The following is a 14,103-nucleotide window of genomic DNA, read 5'->3' as shown; positions in this document are numbered from 1 at the left end:
ACAGAATTTTGAATAATCCACTACTGAGCGAAATGCTAGGCTCCAGCCTAATGCACTTCTCAAGGGAATACATTAATTCAGACACAAATACAGTATTATTACACACTCTGCATTTGACTTACCTTTACAGTGCAGTAAAAAATGCCTATTCATGGGGCTAAACTTTGCACTGAAGTATGTGCACTGGTCTTTCAAGAAGTTACATGACAGACACTGACGATTCAATGATCCCACTGTTGATACACTGGGGAAAAAAATTGATCAGAAACATTTTCCATTGGAATAAAATACAATAATCCAAGAATTAGCTCATCAGAGTGACAAAATTTGTTTCAGTCCCTGAACTTGCCAAAATATCACCATCTTATATTGTGCCTGATGCAAACTGTTTTCAGATGACTCAGTGGACTACTGTTCTGTAAAGTGAGCAATGTGGTTAGGATCCCAAACCTGCCCAAAGCACAACCGGAGTTCCAATAATGATCTGTGCTGGGGGGTAACAATGCCAGTAGGACACCATGAAAAGCCTCATTAGCTTCAGTTTTAAGCACTGAAGTTTGTGTAAGGAGGAGGTGCTTTGCTCACACACTTTGAATTGCATAATTGGACTCTATAAACATTATTTTTATTTAGATTTTCACTACTTTTAAAAATACGGTCATATTACATGCCTGCATTTAGGTTTTGTTTTTTAGATGCTTATAAAGGACTAGCGAAGACATAAGTCTTCATTTTGTATTAAAATATTTTCAATTAAAAAAATTAAATATCATCAGCATTTTTAGTTTTGAACAACTGATTATTTCTGTGTTACAGTTCAATTTTTACATATTATAAATACCCAAGCCTCAAAACAGCAATTGAGCTCACAGAACATGATCACAGCACTTATCGCTTGGGCTGAAGATGCTGTTAACACAGCCCCATGTACTTCTTACCTATGTAGCTGTCTTCCTCTTGGGGATTCTTCAGTGCTTAAGAAATAACTGCACACAAAAAATTAATAAAGTTAAACTCAGTTTGGTAAACTGTCAGATTCAGGTGATGTTTACAGAAGAGATGTCACAAATAACATTTTTTTAAATTAAAAATTCTAAAATACATGCAAAGAGCAAACACATATATAAACCTAAACTCCATGATTAAACTCAGATCCGGTATACTGAGTAGTTATTTCAGATGCTACATGGTTTCATATTAAAACAGTGCTCAACATAGTATTTCATGGTTTCTGTTTAATTCCTGTAATGCCCTGGAAGTATCAAGAAATTCTCAGATCAAGAAACTCTTCAGATATATTCTCAAAGCCCATGGAAGGAGTTGCCAGAGTGTTTCTCCAGTAACACTGGAGATGACGGGCATTGTCGCAGCCTCGGAAGGGTGCTTGCGGAAATATCATTTATTTTAAAGCAAATCAGAATTAGACACATCCATTTATTTTTTGCCATGTGCAGATATATATGAAGACTAACCAAGATCCATTAAAGTAATCTGCAGCCTTCAAATGCTTTGTGGCAGTTCTTTGCTCGTCCCAAAAATCACCAAATAGATGTTGCATTTCCTTCCCACTATAATGTCAATATTGGCTCTGAAAAAATGTCCATCTGGATGAAAATAATGGATTTGGATAACCTATATAATTTGAATTTATGGAGTTCCATCAGATCTCTGAATAAAGCCCAGAGACCTGACATGGTAACCAAGCAAGAATGAAAACTGAAGATTTTGGGTTTTATCAAGTAATAAAAATAGACTATGACTTCTTTTCTGAGATCCAGGAGAGAGGTCACCAAAATGTTACTACCGCTGCATTCTGTGTCAATTTATTTTATTTAAAAAATACAGTGAGTCAACTGATGTCACAGTATGTTCCTTTCTCCTCTGCATAAAAATGCATGAAGTACTGTACTGGAAGGTCTCTCAACTGCATTTTATGTACTTGGGAGTGTAAAATTTACAGTAATGCTCAAAAATGAAATAAATATTGTTAATTTTAGACACACAATTTACATTTAAATGGATTTTACTTTAATAACTCAGATACCTCAATAAAAAAAGAGAACAGTGCTTACATCTTTTGCGTATTTTCATCATATGCCAGGATTTTGATAACTTCCCAGTTTCCTGACGTCAGGTGTCGCACATTGATTTGTTCACTTTTAGCCTGGAGAGAGACAGAAAACATTAACTTCCACCTTAGTTGTTACATTTTCCTTTGCCTAGCAGGATTGTCTGCATATGTCATTACTGATTACAGCGTTTTAAACTTCAATGTGCAAAGTAACATATCACAATATCACAAAACAAACATTTTGACAGGACTGAACTTCAAATATCCTTTCCTGCCCATATATAAAATTTTCAAAGTAATTAAAATCATCTCAGTTTCCATCACAATGTTTCTTTCAGTTGCCCATTTGCCAACAAACAACAGAAATCCTATACTTCAAGCTAAGGATCTTGTCATTACACACATCTCCTTAAGTGTTTCTTTTCCTTTACAGTAGCAGAGCATGAGAATCTGACTCAGACCCCTTTAACCAAAATCCTGCACCAGAACGTGCCCACCACGCTTCCATGTTTATCATACACTTGTACTGAACCAAGATTATCGCAAAGATGCTGTGCCAAGCCAGGGCATCAACACCACCCTCCAAGGAGGAGGCAAGAAAACTTCTATGAGAAATGTGCTGAACAAACTCAGACACAGAAGTTCACAGGATCCAAACTTAGCTGAAGCCCCTGCTCCACCACGCACTCTGGAGAAGCCTCTTTTTATCCAGGGTCTATGAGGAGAGTGTAAGAGCAGCTCCAAATTCTAGTAACTGAGCCAAATGCTTACAAGTCGGGGAACCCCCCTTGCTCCTTCTTACAAATTGTTTCTATGCCAGTGCGAGCCAAGGAAAATAAATGCGACAAGGGGAGACTGAAAACCTCTCTCAAAGAATGTGTCAGCAGTTTTCTCGGTCAACACATCAGGGGATGAATTAGGAAACATCAGGATGCAATGGTTATCTGCCAACAGGTGAAACCAAACTCTTTGCCTGGAAGTTGCAGCAGATTCCTACTTGGACATGGTTTAAAAACAATGAAACCTGAAGTGTGAGAAGCTCATTTGAGAGTTCTTCCTAGTGCAAAACATAAAATTGTGGCTTAGGCTGCTGAAGATTAAAATTGCAACCCCCACTGTAATACAGCATGAACATACTTTGGTTTTTTCTGTATGAAGGTTATGATGCTTGGCTTGGATATAAAAATTCTTAGTTTTAAAATTCAAGACAACTTTGTAAAGAAAAGAGGTGATGCTTCAGCTCATATTTCAGCTTTAGTAGGTGAAGCTGAGCAGCAGAAGTTATAAAGAAGAGAGATGGAGGATCTAGTGGTGCTTTCTGGCCATGTGAATCCAGAGCACCAGTGCATACTTAATCACAGTGGCCTCAGTGGTTATGTGGCCTACAAAAAGTCACAAAGGCAAAAAGCGTTTTGTTTTGTTTTGTTTTCCAATCCCTCTCTTTCTGAACTGTACCCTGTAAACTCCGGGCTCTACATCCACGGCAGCAATAACTAGAAAGCAGAAAATGCTCAAGTTCACCTATGAGAGATGCCTGGAACCAGCAAGGCAGAAAAAGTCCCTAAGAACCGATCTGTTTTCTAGCAGATCCACAAGGAAAGAATGACGTAGTAACTCTATGACAAGTTGTCGCAAGCACCATATGAAATCAGGACGTTGTGCTAGGTGCTGTACCTATGTTTATGATGATGGTTCCCTTGTTCAGGAAGGTTCTGATACTCATTGCTGTTTCCAGGAATGATTAAAATACAAAGTAGTGATATATTAAAAGTGACTATTTCTTCTTCTTCTTGAGAGAGAAGCTGCAACTATTGAAAGAGATATTTAAATACTGGGATCAGAGAATCTAACAAGAAACAGCAATAAAAAGCCCAGCCAAGCGTTAATAAACATGGTTATTTTTCAAGGTTACAGCCATAATACATAATTTATGAGGCTTGCAGGAAGTTTTTGCCTTGATCCATTAAAGCTACTTTATAATTCTTATTTTGTGGTTGGAAAAAAGAGACTTTCAAGAGTTGCAAATCCTCATGTAAGAAGTTTCTAGATACATAACACATGATTCAATCCCATTTTGAGATTAGTTTCCTTTAAATATTTCATAAGTTACTAAAAGCATTTGAAAACAATAAAACACACATCCAGACAGTAAATAATATATGATAGACAGGAACCTTGTAAACAGTAACCTCCCTTTGCAAGAAGATTTAATTAGATGCTTCTGCTAACCTCCTTTGATTATATCATCAACACATGCTTTTCTAAAGTACAGCCAAAGAAATGCAGCCCAAAAAGACCATGATTTGTCAGCACTTGTTGTAAAATTGACAGATAAGCCTCAGCAATAAAATTAATCTAAATCGAGCCATTAAAATTTACTTTGTCACTGTATGTCCACATTGGTTCTGTGTTTTAACTTTCCTGCACTTGGAGGCTGATTTCTGTTAATGAGCTGATATCTGTACTGAGAAGTACAGAGAAGTAATGAGAACCTGAATGCCAAATTTCAAAGTTATCTGAGCTCCACAATGAAAAAAACCTGCGATCATCTGGGTACCAGTGGCCTGCTGACTGCTTTGAATTCTGCAGAGCACTTGTCACACCGCTGTGGCTCTCACAAGGTGTGACCAACATCTGATGCAACAAAAGACTTTATGTGCAATGGTTAATAAAACTTTTATGCCTCCATGTTTGCTTTAGAAATAATGGGCAATCAGATTAATGCAGTGTGCAAAACACATCACATAAACACATTTCCTGTCCTTTATTGCCTGTATCAGCCCCATTACCACGCAGAATGTTGCTTATTGACGAAAAATGGTTGATACATGGAATATCACATTTCTTCTTCTTTTAGGGAGCAGCTATGTACTTAAAGCCAAATTTGTCATTGGTGATACCATTCAGACTTGTGTATTCATGGCGATGGTGGTGAAAATAGAAGCATTTTTTATTTTTGGAGCTCTACAGTACCCAGGGCTCTAATTCTGCCTAAAAGGGATAGCATACCAAGCTCTTTAACATAAACTTGACTTTAAACACTATCCTGGTGGGATTAAAACATGTATTTAGAAGTAGGTATACATTTAGTTATTTTATTGAATGGGAGCTTAGTCTTTTGCTTAAATATTTTTTCTGAATTAGGATCAAATTTCCTGGGCTCTTTAGTAGTAAAAAATGTTAGACCCTACAGGTTTAAGGCAAATTCAATTGTATCTATAACATCCTTGGGAATACTCCAAGTTAATTTTCAGATCTACATCATTGTTATTTCATGTATTTTAAAGATACTTATTCATATTGGGAAAGAAACCAAAATAAGACTCGATTGACTAAATAGTTTTGTTCCACTGTGAATTTTTGTGTGGTTACTATATTAACACACCTTTACCAGATCGTCATCCAAGTTACTGTTTTCTTTAGAAGATAGAATTTGACTTGTCTTTGATCCTTTTTTCTTGTCTGATTCTTTCTTGATATATTTACTCTAGAGAATGAGTATCTTTTTCTTGCTTCTTCAGGTTAAATTTTTATTGAAGTTCTTTTGCCTTTTTTTTTTTTTTTTTTTTTTTTCTGTCTGCAGTACACTGTGAACATATTTCAGACTTAATAATGTTCATACCAGAACACTGTCATAAAGGGAGATAATAGAGTTGCCTGGTGCCAAGTCTGCTATTTTGATGTTTTGGGTACCTTGATAATCCCTCCTATGTCATACGGCTCTGCTAAAGTACCTGCATTAATGCTCTGCTGATTTAAATAGATGCCTTTGAGTGTTCTGTTCCAGGGCATAATCTCCTTTATTAGTTCATCAGAACTTCATATTGGTGACCTTCAAAGTCATAGTGTAAATTTATCTTCTTTCAGATTCTTATTTGGAAAAAGCAATGACTCCGGGAAATGGAAGCCACTGGAAAATGTTGCAAAGGGTAATAAAAAAGTCCTAATTTTCACAAAATGTTAAGTTTTGGGTATTGCCTTCCTTCACTGTTGTATGTAAGACCAGAATTCTGAATATTCTGAGTTGACATTTAAAATTATACTTGTGCATACATACTGTATATAAAGAGGGTAAAATGAGCATTCCTGCCAGTCTCTTGAATTTCTGTGGCTATAAAACATTATTATCAACAAAAGAGTTTAACAAGAAAACATCTCTGCTTCTCTGCAGAGGTATAAAGAAAACATGAAAACTTCCAGAGAAGTACTTTGGAAGTACCTTTCATTTACAGACCTTACATGCCACCACAGCAGAGGTCTAAGAAAAGAGAGAGAACTCCATTTATTCTGCAAGAAGTTATAAATATGTCCCTCTGCACCAAGGGACAACCTGGACAGGAGAAATGACCACAACACAATGTTCAGACTCTAGTGAAGTGCAAGCCTTTGCTTGGGTCATGTGTCCTCAGTAAAAATCCTAGATGACCACTAGGACATTAAAAACAGCCTGAAGCAAAACCTTACCTGAACAATAAACATGGCTATGTGGTGAAATTCGCCCCGGCCTCCCTGCTTCACTGGGACGGTCATGAAGAACTTACTGCCGTCCTTGGAGAATACTGGTTCTTCATTCTATAAATGTAATACCGTGTTAGTTTGTCACACTTACATTAAACTTCCTAATGAAACATCAGCTTAGGGTTTTTGTTTCAGTGGTTTTGGTAGTTTCTGTGCTCATAAGACAACGGTGAAAAATCCTTAGATTTTACATTTATTCTGCTAAGATTAACAAAAATGCGGTGGCCAACAGTAAATGTAGTTCATGTAGTTTTGCAATTTTGTCCTAAGCCATGGGCTACAGTGCTTGCAAAACTCTCCCTCCCAATTAGAGGTCTGGTAGTCTAGTCCCTAATGCAGTGGGACTTTCCTGCATGAAATCCTTTACAGACATACAATTAATGACAGAGATAAGTCCTACCAGTGATGAGGAGAACAAATGTTTCCATGGTCTGGACTCAGTAAAACATTACTAAGTACATGCTTAACACTCATTGATTTTAATAAAGTTGTATGGAAAAAATTAGCACATTGAAGTGATACTCTGAATCATGGTCTTACCAAAAACTGCAGCCTGAAGTGGTACTATTTCTCCAAGTCTAACTTTACACAGAAATACTAAAGGAAAATGGCTTGCAATAAAAACACAGATTTTTTAAAAAAAATTATTTCTCATTTGCACATTGCAAAATGAAGCCTGAAATGTATTTTAAATATAATGTGTTTCATCCATTTATTGGTAGCTCTTTTGAAACTATGAAAATTGGAACTGTCTGCTGACATATTAGTTCAATGCATTGTTCTGTGTATGAATTTAGAAATATTCTTATGCATTCCAATTATAGCCTGTATGACCTCTAATCTTCAAACTCCTTTGGGATTAATTTGGTGGGGTTACTTTTTAATCAGAAAAAAATCAGCACAGTATGTAGGACATGCTTGGAATGGGATTTGTCTGATCTGGTTTTAACTATCCAAGAGTTAGGTAGTTAATCAGCTAGTCATCCAAGTGCTTATTTAACTCAATCTAGAGATGGGAAACTGCAGGGAACATTGGCTCCAAAACCTGGATGGGTGACTTGGTTCAAAGGGCTGAATTGCTCACTGGAAGTGTATATCATTTTCCACCACTGGCATGGTCAGCTAGACAGTGAAATGTCCTCTGTGTAATGCTCAGGATTCCCACTACCAGAGACACAAGCTGCCATCTGAATGTTTACACAGGCACTGCTATAATCCTCAGCTGTTACATTAATTTAGGATCCTAAAAAGTATTAGTTTTTTAAAGGAATGGATTGTAATAGCTTATAAAATAATATATAATTAAATAAAAATGACAATGAAGCAATTACACATTATACACCCAGAAAGAGCATTTATACTATACCTGTTTAGGAAGCCACAGGTCTGACTGCATTTCATATTTCTAAAAAGGAAAAAAATGCTTTTATGGAATAGCTATAGATCAAAAATATTTCCCACATTCAGTAAAAGTCTCTAGCCATTTCGTGGTTTTTTTCCACTGTGTTACAATCTTCCCATCTCTTCATTGGTACTTACATTGAAACAAATGATAATTTAATTACAAAGTCAGCTGCTTTATTCAGAGTTTTTGCTAGAACACCACAGGGGACCTAAGAATGCCTTTTTCAGTCCTTTCTGATTAGCTATCAAGAAGCTTTACACAGGCAGTTCTATTTGTTTTTTACCTCTAGGCATCATCTGACAACTAGATATTTTAGGTTCCTCATCAACACTGGGCAAACAGCCAGCATCAAGCTCAAAGTGTGAGACCTTTTCAAATCAGAATCCCTTGCTTTAATGGCTTGTAGTGTGGCATTGGTGAAGAGAAAAAAACAAATGCAAATGATTGTTTCTTGTTGGTCACGCTCATATTTTATATCATGCCATCTAAAAAAAAAAAAAACCCAAATACCATGCACACATTGTTTGAAAAAAAATATAGACTAGACGTCAACTGTTGTAAATTGTTACAGTCACACTGAAGTAATATGAATTTATTAGCTACAGAAGGATCTGTACATATACGGCCTGAAAAATGAAATATTTGCAGCTACTATAGCAGCTGGTTTTATACAGTACTTTTCGGAACTGAGAAAGTCTGCAAAATGGTAAAGAAAATTTAAAAAAATAGTAAGTTTACCATTGAAATCAAATGGTCCGATACAATGTTACATCTTCTCCCAAATAGCCAGTGATAGGACAAGAGGAAATGGCCTCAAGTTGTGCCAGAGGAGGTTTAGATTGGATATTAGGAAAAAAAAAAACTTCACGGAAAGGGTTGGAACAGGCTGCCCAGGGTGGTGGTGGAGTCACTATCCCTGGAGGGGTTTAAAAGGCATTTAGATGAGGTTCTTAGGGACATGGTTTAGTGCTAGAGTTAGGTTATGGTTGGACTCGGTGACCCTGAGGGTCTCTTCCAACTAAAATGATGCTATGGAATTCTCCCAGTATGGCCTTTTCTCATTCATAACTGAATCCAAGAGCATCACTTTATCCCAGCTGAGGAACCGTGCAGGGCAATGGACAGGAACCCTGGCTGAGCTGTGCTCACTACGGTGATGCTGCATCATGACCCTTTCTCACCCACCTACAATGTCCTCCACTGCACTTTATTTCTTCTGGAATGGGACTTCTCAGTGTCTCTTATATTATGTCCTGAAATTACAGCTCCCTGGACACCTATTTCAAACAAGTTCAATCGACCTTGGAGCACACAAAGGTTTCCTTCAGAATCAACTGCTCACAGCGGTTGCTGACTGACTTTCTTAACAAAAGGGCACAAGGCTTGCAGGAACCAGGTAAAATGCAACCCAATCAACAAATTTCCATGTTCACAATCTTAATCCACAGTCTGGGGACTTATATGCAGTTTCTGAGTCAGGAAAAGCAACTTGTACTATGTAGTAGAAGAAGTAGACAAGCTCGGAAATGATCCCTAACACTCTAACAGTTCAGCAGCAGACACTGACGGGTGCCTTTTGACTCAGAGGCCAAACTTAGACGTACATTAATCACTCATAACCATTTATGCTGCCAAATTATACCCTCTGCTTTGGAGTATCTGTTGGTACTGATGTTAGCACTTATAGAAAACATTTATACTTTTAGCTGGGTCTGGGAGGAGATCGTGACTCAGAATGGGAAAGGGGCCAACTGCATTCAGGATGCAAGACTGACTGGGAAAACGGAGAGATGTAATGTGGGAGTGCCAGAAGTCAAAGTCCCAAGGGATGGGATGTGGCTGGATTCCAATAGAAACATGTATTTCAGCTTGGCTTACAGTCAAAACGAAATATCACTGTTGCCTTTCAATTATTTTTTTTCTGAAGTTATTTAATTCTGCTATCAAATTTGCAGGAATTATCAGAATGTTACACCCTTTATTTAAACATATGTAAGCTGTGAGTGACAGAAAGATCTGAAATGGAACTCTGTAGGGGGAGAGAGGAGAAACCAGGCAGATGGAAGAAAAGCCAGTCACCGTGCTTGCTATATCCAGAGTACAGGATGTTCAGCAACTGCAGTTTCCATTGAAGTTAATGAATGAATAAAGCTCAGTAATTCTGAAAATGTCACTCAAAGTTGCTAATTGCATGAAATCATTTCACCAGATTTGGAATTCTCTCACATCCATTTCCTCCCTGTTGACTAATTATACTCTGCCTGCAACTACTGCATCTGCAAACTGATTTCCAAAATTCTTTTTCTGATTATGAAAACAAAATGTAGGAAGAAACTTTGAAAAGAGACCTTTGAAAAAATCCAGCTTACCTTGCTGCAAGCCCCAGTCGTGGTTTCACAAACCGTAAGGATGGAGATATTCTGAGGTCTGTTTAACCATCTCACCACAGCCTTGGTGTTGCTTACCCATTTCACCATGGTGATGTAATATTCCCTAAGGAAACATTTGAAAACACCATGTTCAGATCATTCCTATTTCAGATTAGACTTTTTTTTAAAAAAAATATATATACAGTTAATCAAATGTTAGATTTGTACTGCATGACAGTATCAGTACTAAGGGATGGAGAAAAAGAACCCCAAATGTCCAGCATCTGTGTTCCTACAGGTAGGAATGCTCAGTCCTAGCATGCTGTTCCCCTGGGAAATTTGTACTCCATTAGCATCTCCTTCTCCACCATTTGTAACAGATAAACTTTCTAACTGTGAAACGTTTACTTGTGAAACATGTTGGTAAATACGCGTGAACCATGCAGTTGCTGGCCAGCTTAAAAAAAAAAACACTAAAATTCCACAGAAGCCACTATTTTCCTATACCAAATACCTTCAGAAAGCACACATTTTTGCAAAAGAATCCAGCCCTACTGCCAAGCAAACAAAAAAAAAAAAAAAAAAACATAAAGGCTTGTAAGTCTGTTAGATTGCAGGTGAGACAACTTCAAAATGTCACTGGTTCTAAAGTAACAAGTATTGGTCAAACTGTCTGTCCCTCAACAACCCTGGCTGAGCAAGAGAGGCTTTCTAGGCAGAGACTCATTATATGGAGCATCTGCCTCCCTCCTCCCAAAAATCCTGCCAGGCTGTCAGACGGGGGATGCCGCAGATGAAGCCCAGTTGCAGCTTGTCATCCCAGCCAGGCTATTTGTTTCACTTCTCCACCCGTGGCAGCTTTCACAGCCCAGCTGCGTTAAGAGCAACAGTGGAGTGAACCTGTCTGAAAACTCAGGCCCCTTTTAAAACAAGGGTCTTAGCTTGCATATCATTAGACTTCTAATCTAATACTGATGGAGGTCTCATTACTCTTTGACAACACATAATTATACATTCAAAAGACTTCTTACTAGATCAAAGATGCTAAGCAGTGCCAACAGCCAATTGCATACAACTCTGATGCTGCACAGAGGAGATGCAGGAGACAGCAATTCAGCGCAGCTTCCACCAGCCTCGCCCTGCTGCTGTATTTGAAGAACACAGCTGAACCACCCAATATGCCCAAGTTTCTTCTGGCTTTTATGTTTGACCTTTAGTAAGATAGATCTTTTCACATGTGGATACCGGAATAATCAGTAGAAATGGTGGCTTCAGGTATATTCTGAATCTAATACTTACACTTTTTTGGTTTAAAAAGCTTTTCATCTTACTGAGGAGCAAAAATGTATGCCAAAAATAAATAAAAAAAACACAGCCTGAGCCGTTCCATTTGAAAAAGTCTTCAGTGAGAGATGGAAACCAGAATTCAGAATTTGGCTGATTTAGAAATTAACTGTTCAAATCAAACCATAACATCACCTTTCATCACAGATATAAACTCCTTAATCATTGAAGTGAAAGCAAAAAAATTTCAAAACTCCTTTTCACCCCTCTTCCATCAGTTATGCGCTAATTTCACAACATTATGACGTGTTTATCGTGAGTGTAATATAGTGTGTATGTATATATTTACGTAGAAACACGCTTCTGAAATTAAATACTGTCTCTAGGTAATGTCCCTTTGTAATTCACAGTTTTGCAGTTAATCTATTGTTTCACAAATACAGTGTGCATCCACACACACAGAGCAGTTGTGTTGTTGCAGGTCAATTCGAAGTTTGTGGAAGAAAATCGTATGTTTTATTAGAGTGGTTGATACAGCTGAATAAAACCAGAGATGCCTGCAGGGCAAAACCCGTTTTAGTTCTGAGGAAACTGCTATCAGATTGTGTTTCCAAACTTATCAGGCCTTTTTTTGCAACTAATCTATTGTACTAGTAATGAAAATAAGCGCACTCTTTTTCCCTCAAGACCCAAATACACAAATGTACTGGGATTAGCAGACTCTCTGCATTTGTACATCCACCAAGTTTCCTCACAACATCACTTTAAAAAGGAAAGACTATGATTGCTTTCCAGACAAGGGACTGAAGCAAGATATTAAATACAAATTTTCACTATTTTTAGATCCTCAATTTGATACCCATTTAATTAGGTGCTCTACAGCACTTCACATGTTCAGAACACAACTACTGTCCTTGTTTGAGAACATTTCTTAAATCAGACTGCGGATTAATTTTCTGCATGTCCAAAGAGTAGAAAATGTAATTACCAATCTCCTGTGCAATGTTGGTTTAAATTCACTGTGTTACACAGGGGCTGCGTGGCAGAGACAGAACCCAGTTTTAGCATCCAATCGGCCTAATAAGAGCAGACTTTTCTCTCTTGCTGTGGCTTGTTTTATTCAAGCTGTGTCTCCTCACCCCACTCCTTTCTTTTTCCTACACTTTGTGTAGCCAGTTCCAGGGCTTTCCATATCGACCCGAAATCACAGCAGGGCCAGTCTAAGATGACCATGGGAACCACAAAAACCCACTGATACCTCTATCCCAACCATCTAACAAACTCTTAGGGTTCTTACTGATATCCTTGGTTTTCCTGAAAACCTCATTCAATCCCTGCTTCATAGACCTGCCTTTTTGTTTTTAACCCAGTTCCCATTTCATGGTCTAATCAAGCTTTCATCTGAAACTTTTTAGAGTCTCTTTCATCTGCCCTCAGAGTTTTTCCTTTTGGAATTCCAAAGAGTTAGCTTTCTTCTTTACTCTGGATAAAAGTGGACAGAAAACACTAACAACACAGAAAAGGCAGTCTCCTTCCACAACATCCCACGATCAGTGAATATTGAAGGAGCTTATAAGTGACTCACCTTATTCCAAGTTGGACTGAACAAGGAAATGCATAAAAACAAGAGCTTCAAGCTCATTGACCAGACAGAGAGCTACTTCTGATTCCACATCCCCTTTTTAAATCTGTTGCTTGGCTTCAAATTGGCCTAAGGCAATTATATAAGGAAATCAGTATAAAGAAGGCACAGCTTTCCCTTAGGCCTGTGAACCGGGAACACAACATGTGTACAGTCAGCTCAACAGCAGGAGCTGGACCACCCCGTATGTGCCGAGGAGATGCTGCACACTGGAGAGGTCAGGTCTTGGGGGCTCAGGGGGATGGAGGATATTCAGTGAGAAAAAGAATCTCCAACTGTAGGTGTTAAGAAAGAAACTGTCTTTCCTGAGCATATGGCAATTAACTTTTTTTCCAAAGGCTTGTAACTTGATGAAATCTGGATTCATTTTTTCACTGCTGATAAAAAACTTCTAAAGTATCAAAGGTGTTTATCATCCTTTGCCAAGCTTGAAAACCCAATTTTTTTTAATCTTTCTTTCTTAAGAATGTTTTCCTTCATTTTGATTATCTCAACTGATACACAGTTCTACAGAGATGGTTTAACAGTTTGCTAATGTATTTATCATCGCTCAAGAATGTCCAGCACATCTTGTTTCACTTGTAATTTGTGAGATGCTTGTGACTAGAAAGACATAGATGTGTATCTTGGTGTCGATGATTGTAAGTGCTTAGCAAAGTCAATAAGATGAACAAAAGAAAGGGATTTGCACTGCATTACACTGGAAGCAGCGTTACACTCATAATTAAATTTGAACACTAGATACTTAGATTTGAAACAGGCAGATTAACATCACAGGAGAATAACCCACAGTATTAAACTTAAAAATAAGAAA

At 37.7% G+C, this 14,103-nt stretch overlaps 1 protein-coding gene across 2 annotated transcripts in view; it reads right to left on the bottom strand.

The window, feature by feature from the left end:
* Positions 1–14,103, bottom strand: part of DPP10 (dipeptidyl peptidase like 10) — a 495,948-nt gene that overhangs the window by 26,285 nt on the left and 455,560 nt on the right. For both annotated transcript variants that reach the window (XM_065070392.1, XM_065070391.1), the window contains exons 11-16: positions 10,364–10,487; positions 7,956–7,994; positions 6,536–6,643; positions 2,073–2,164; positions 939–986; positions 123–244 (exon numbers count right to left, since the gene is read on the bottom strand). In XM_065070392.1, the coding sequence (XP_064926464.1) occupies positions 123–244; positions 939–986; positions 2,073–2,164; positions 6,536–6,643; positions 7,956–7,994; positions 10,364–10,487 (533 nt within the window). The remainder of the gene's footprint in view (positions 1–122; positions 245–938; positions 987–2,072; positions 2,165–6,535; positions 6,644–7,955; positions 7,995–10,363; positions 10,488–14,103) is intronic.

This window comes from Columba livia, chromosome 7, assembly GCF_036013475.1.
Source record: "Columba livia isolate bColLiv1 breed racing homer chromosome 7, bColLiv1.pat.W.v2, whole genome shotgun sequence".
Classification (NCBI taxonomy): Eukaryota; Metazoa; Chordata; class Aves; order Columbiformes; family Columbidae; genus Columba; species Columba livia.
The sequence above is the reverse complement of the archived record's forward strand: the minus strand, read 5'-3'. Positions and strand labels throughout refer to the sequence as shown.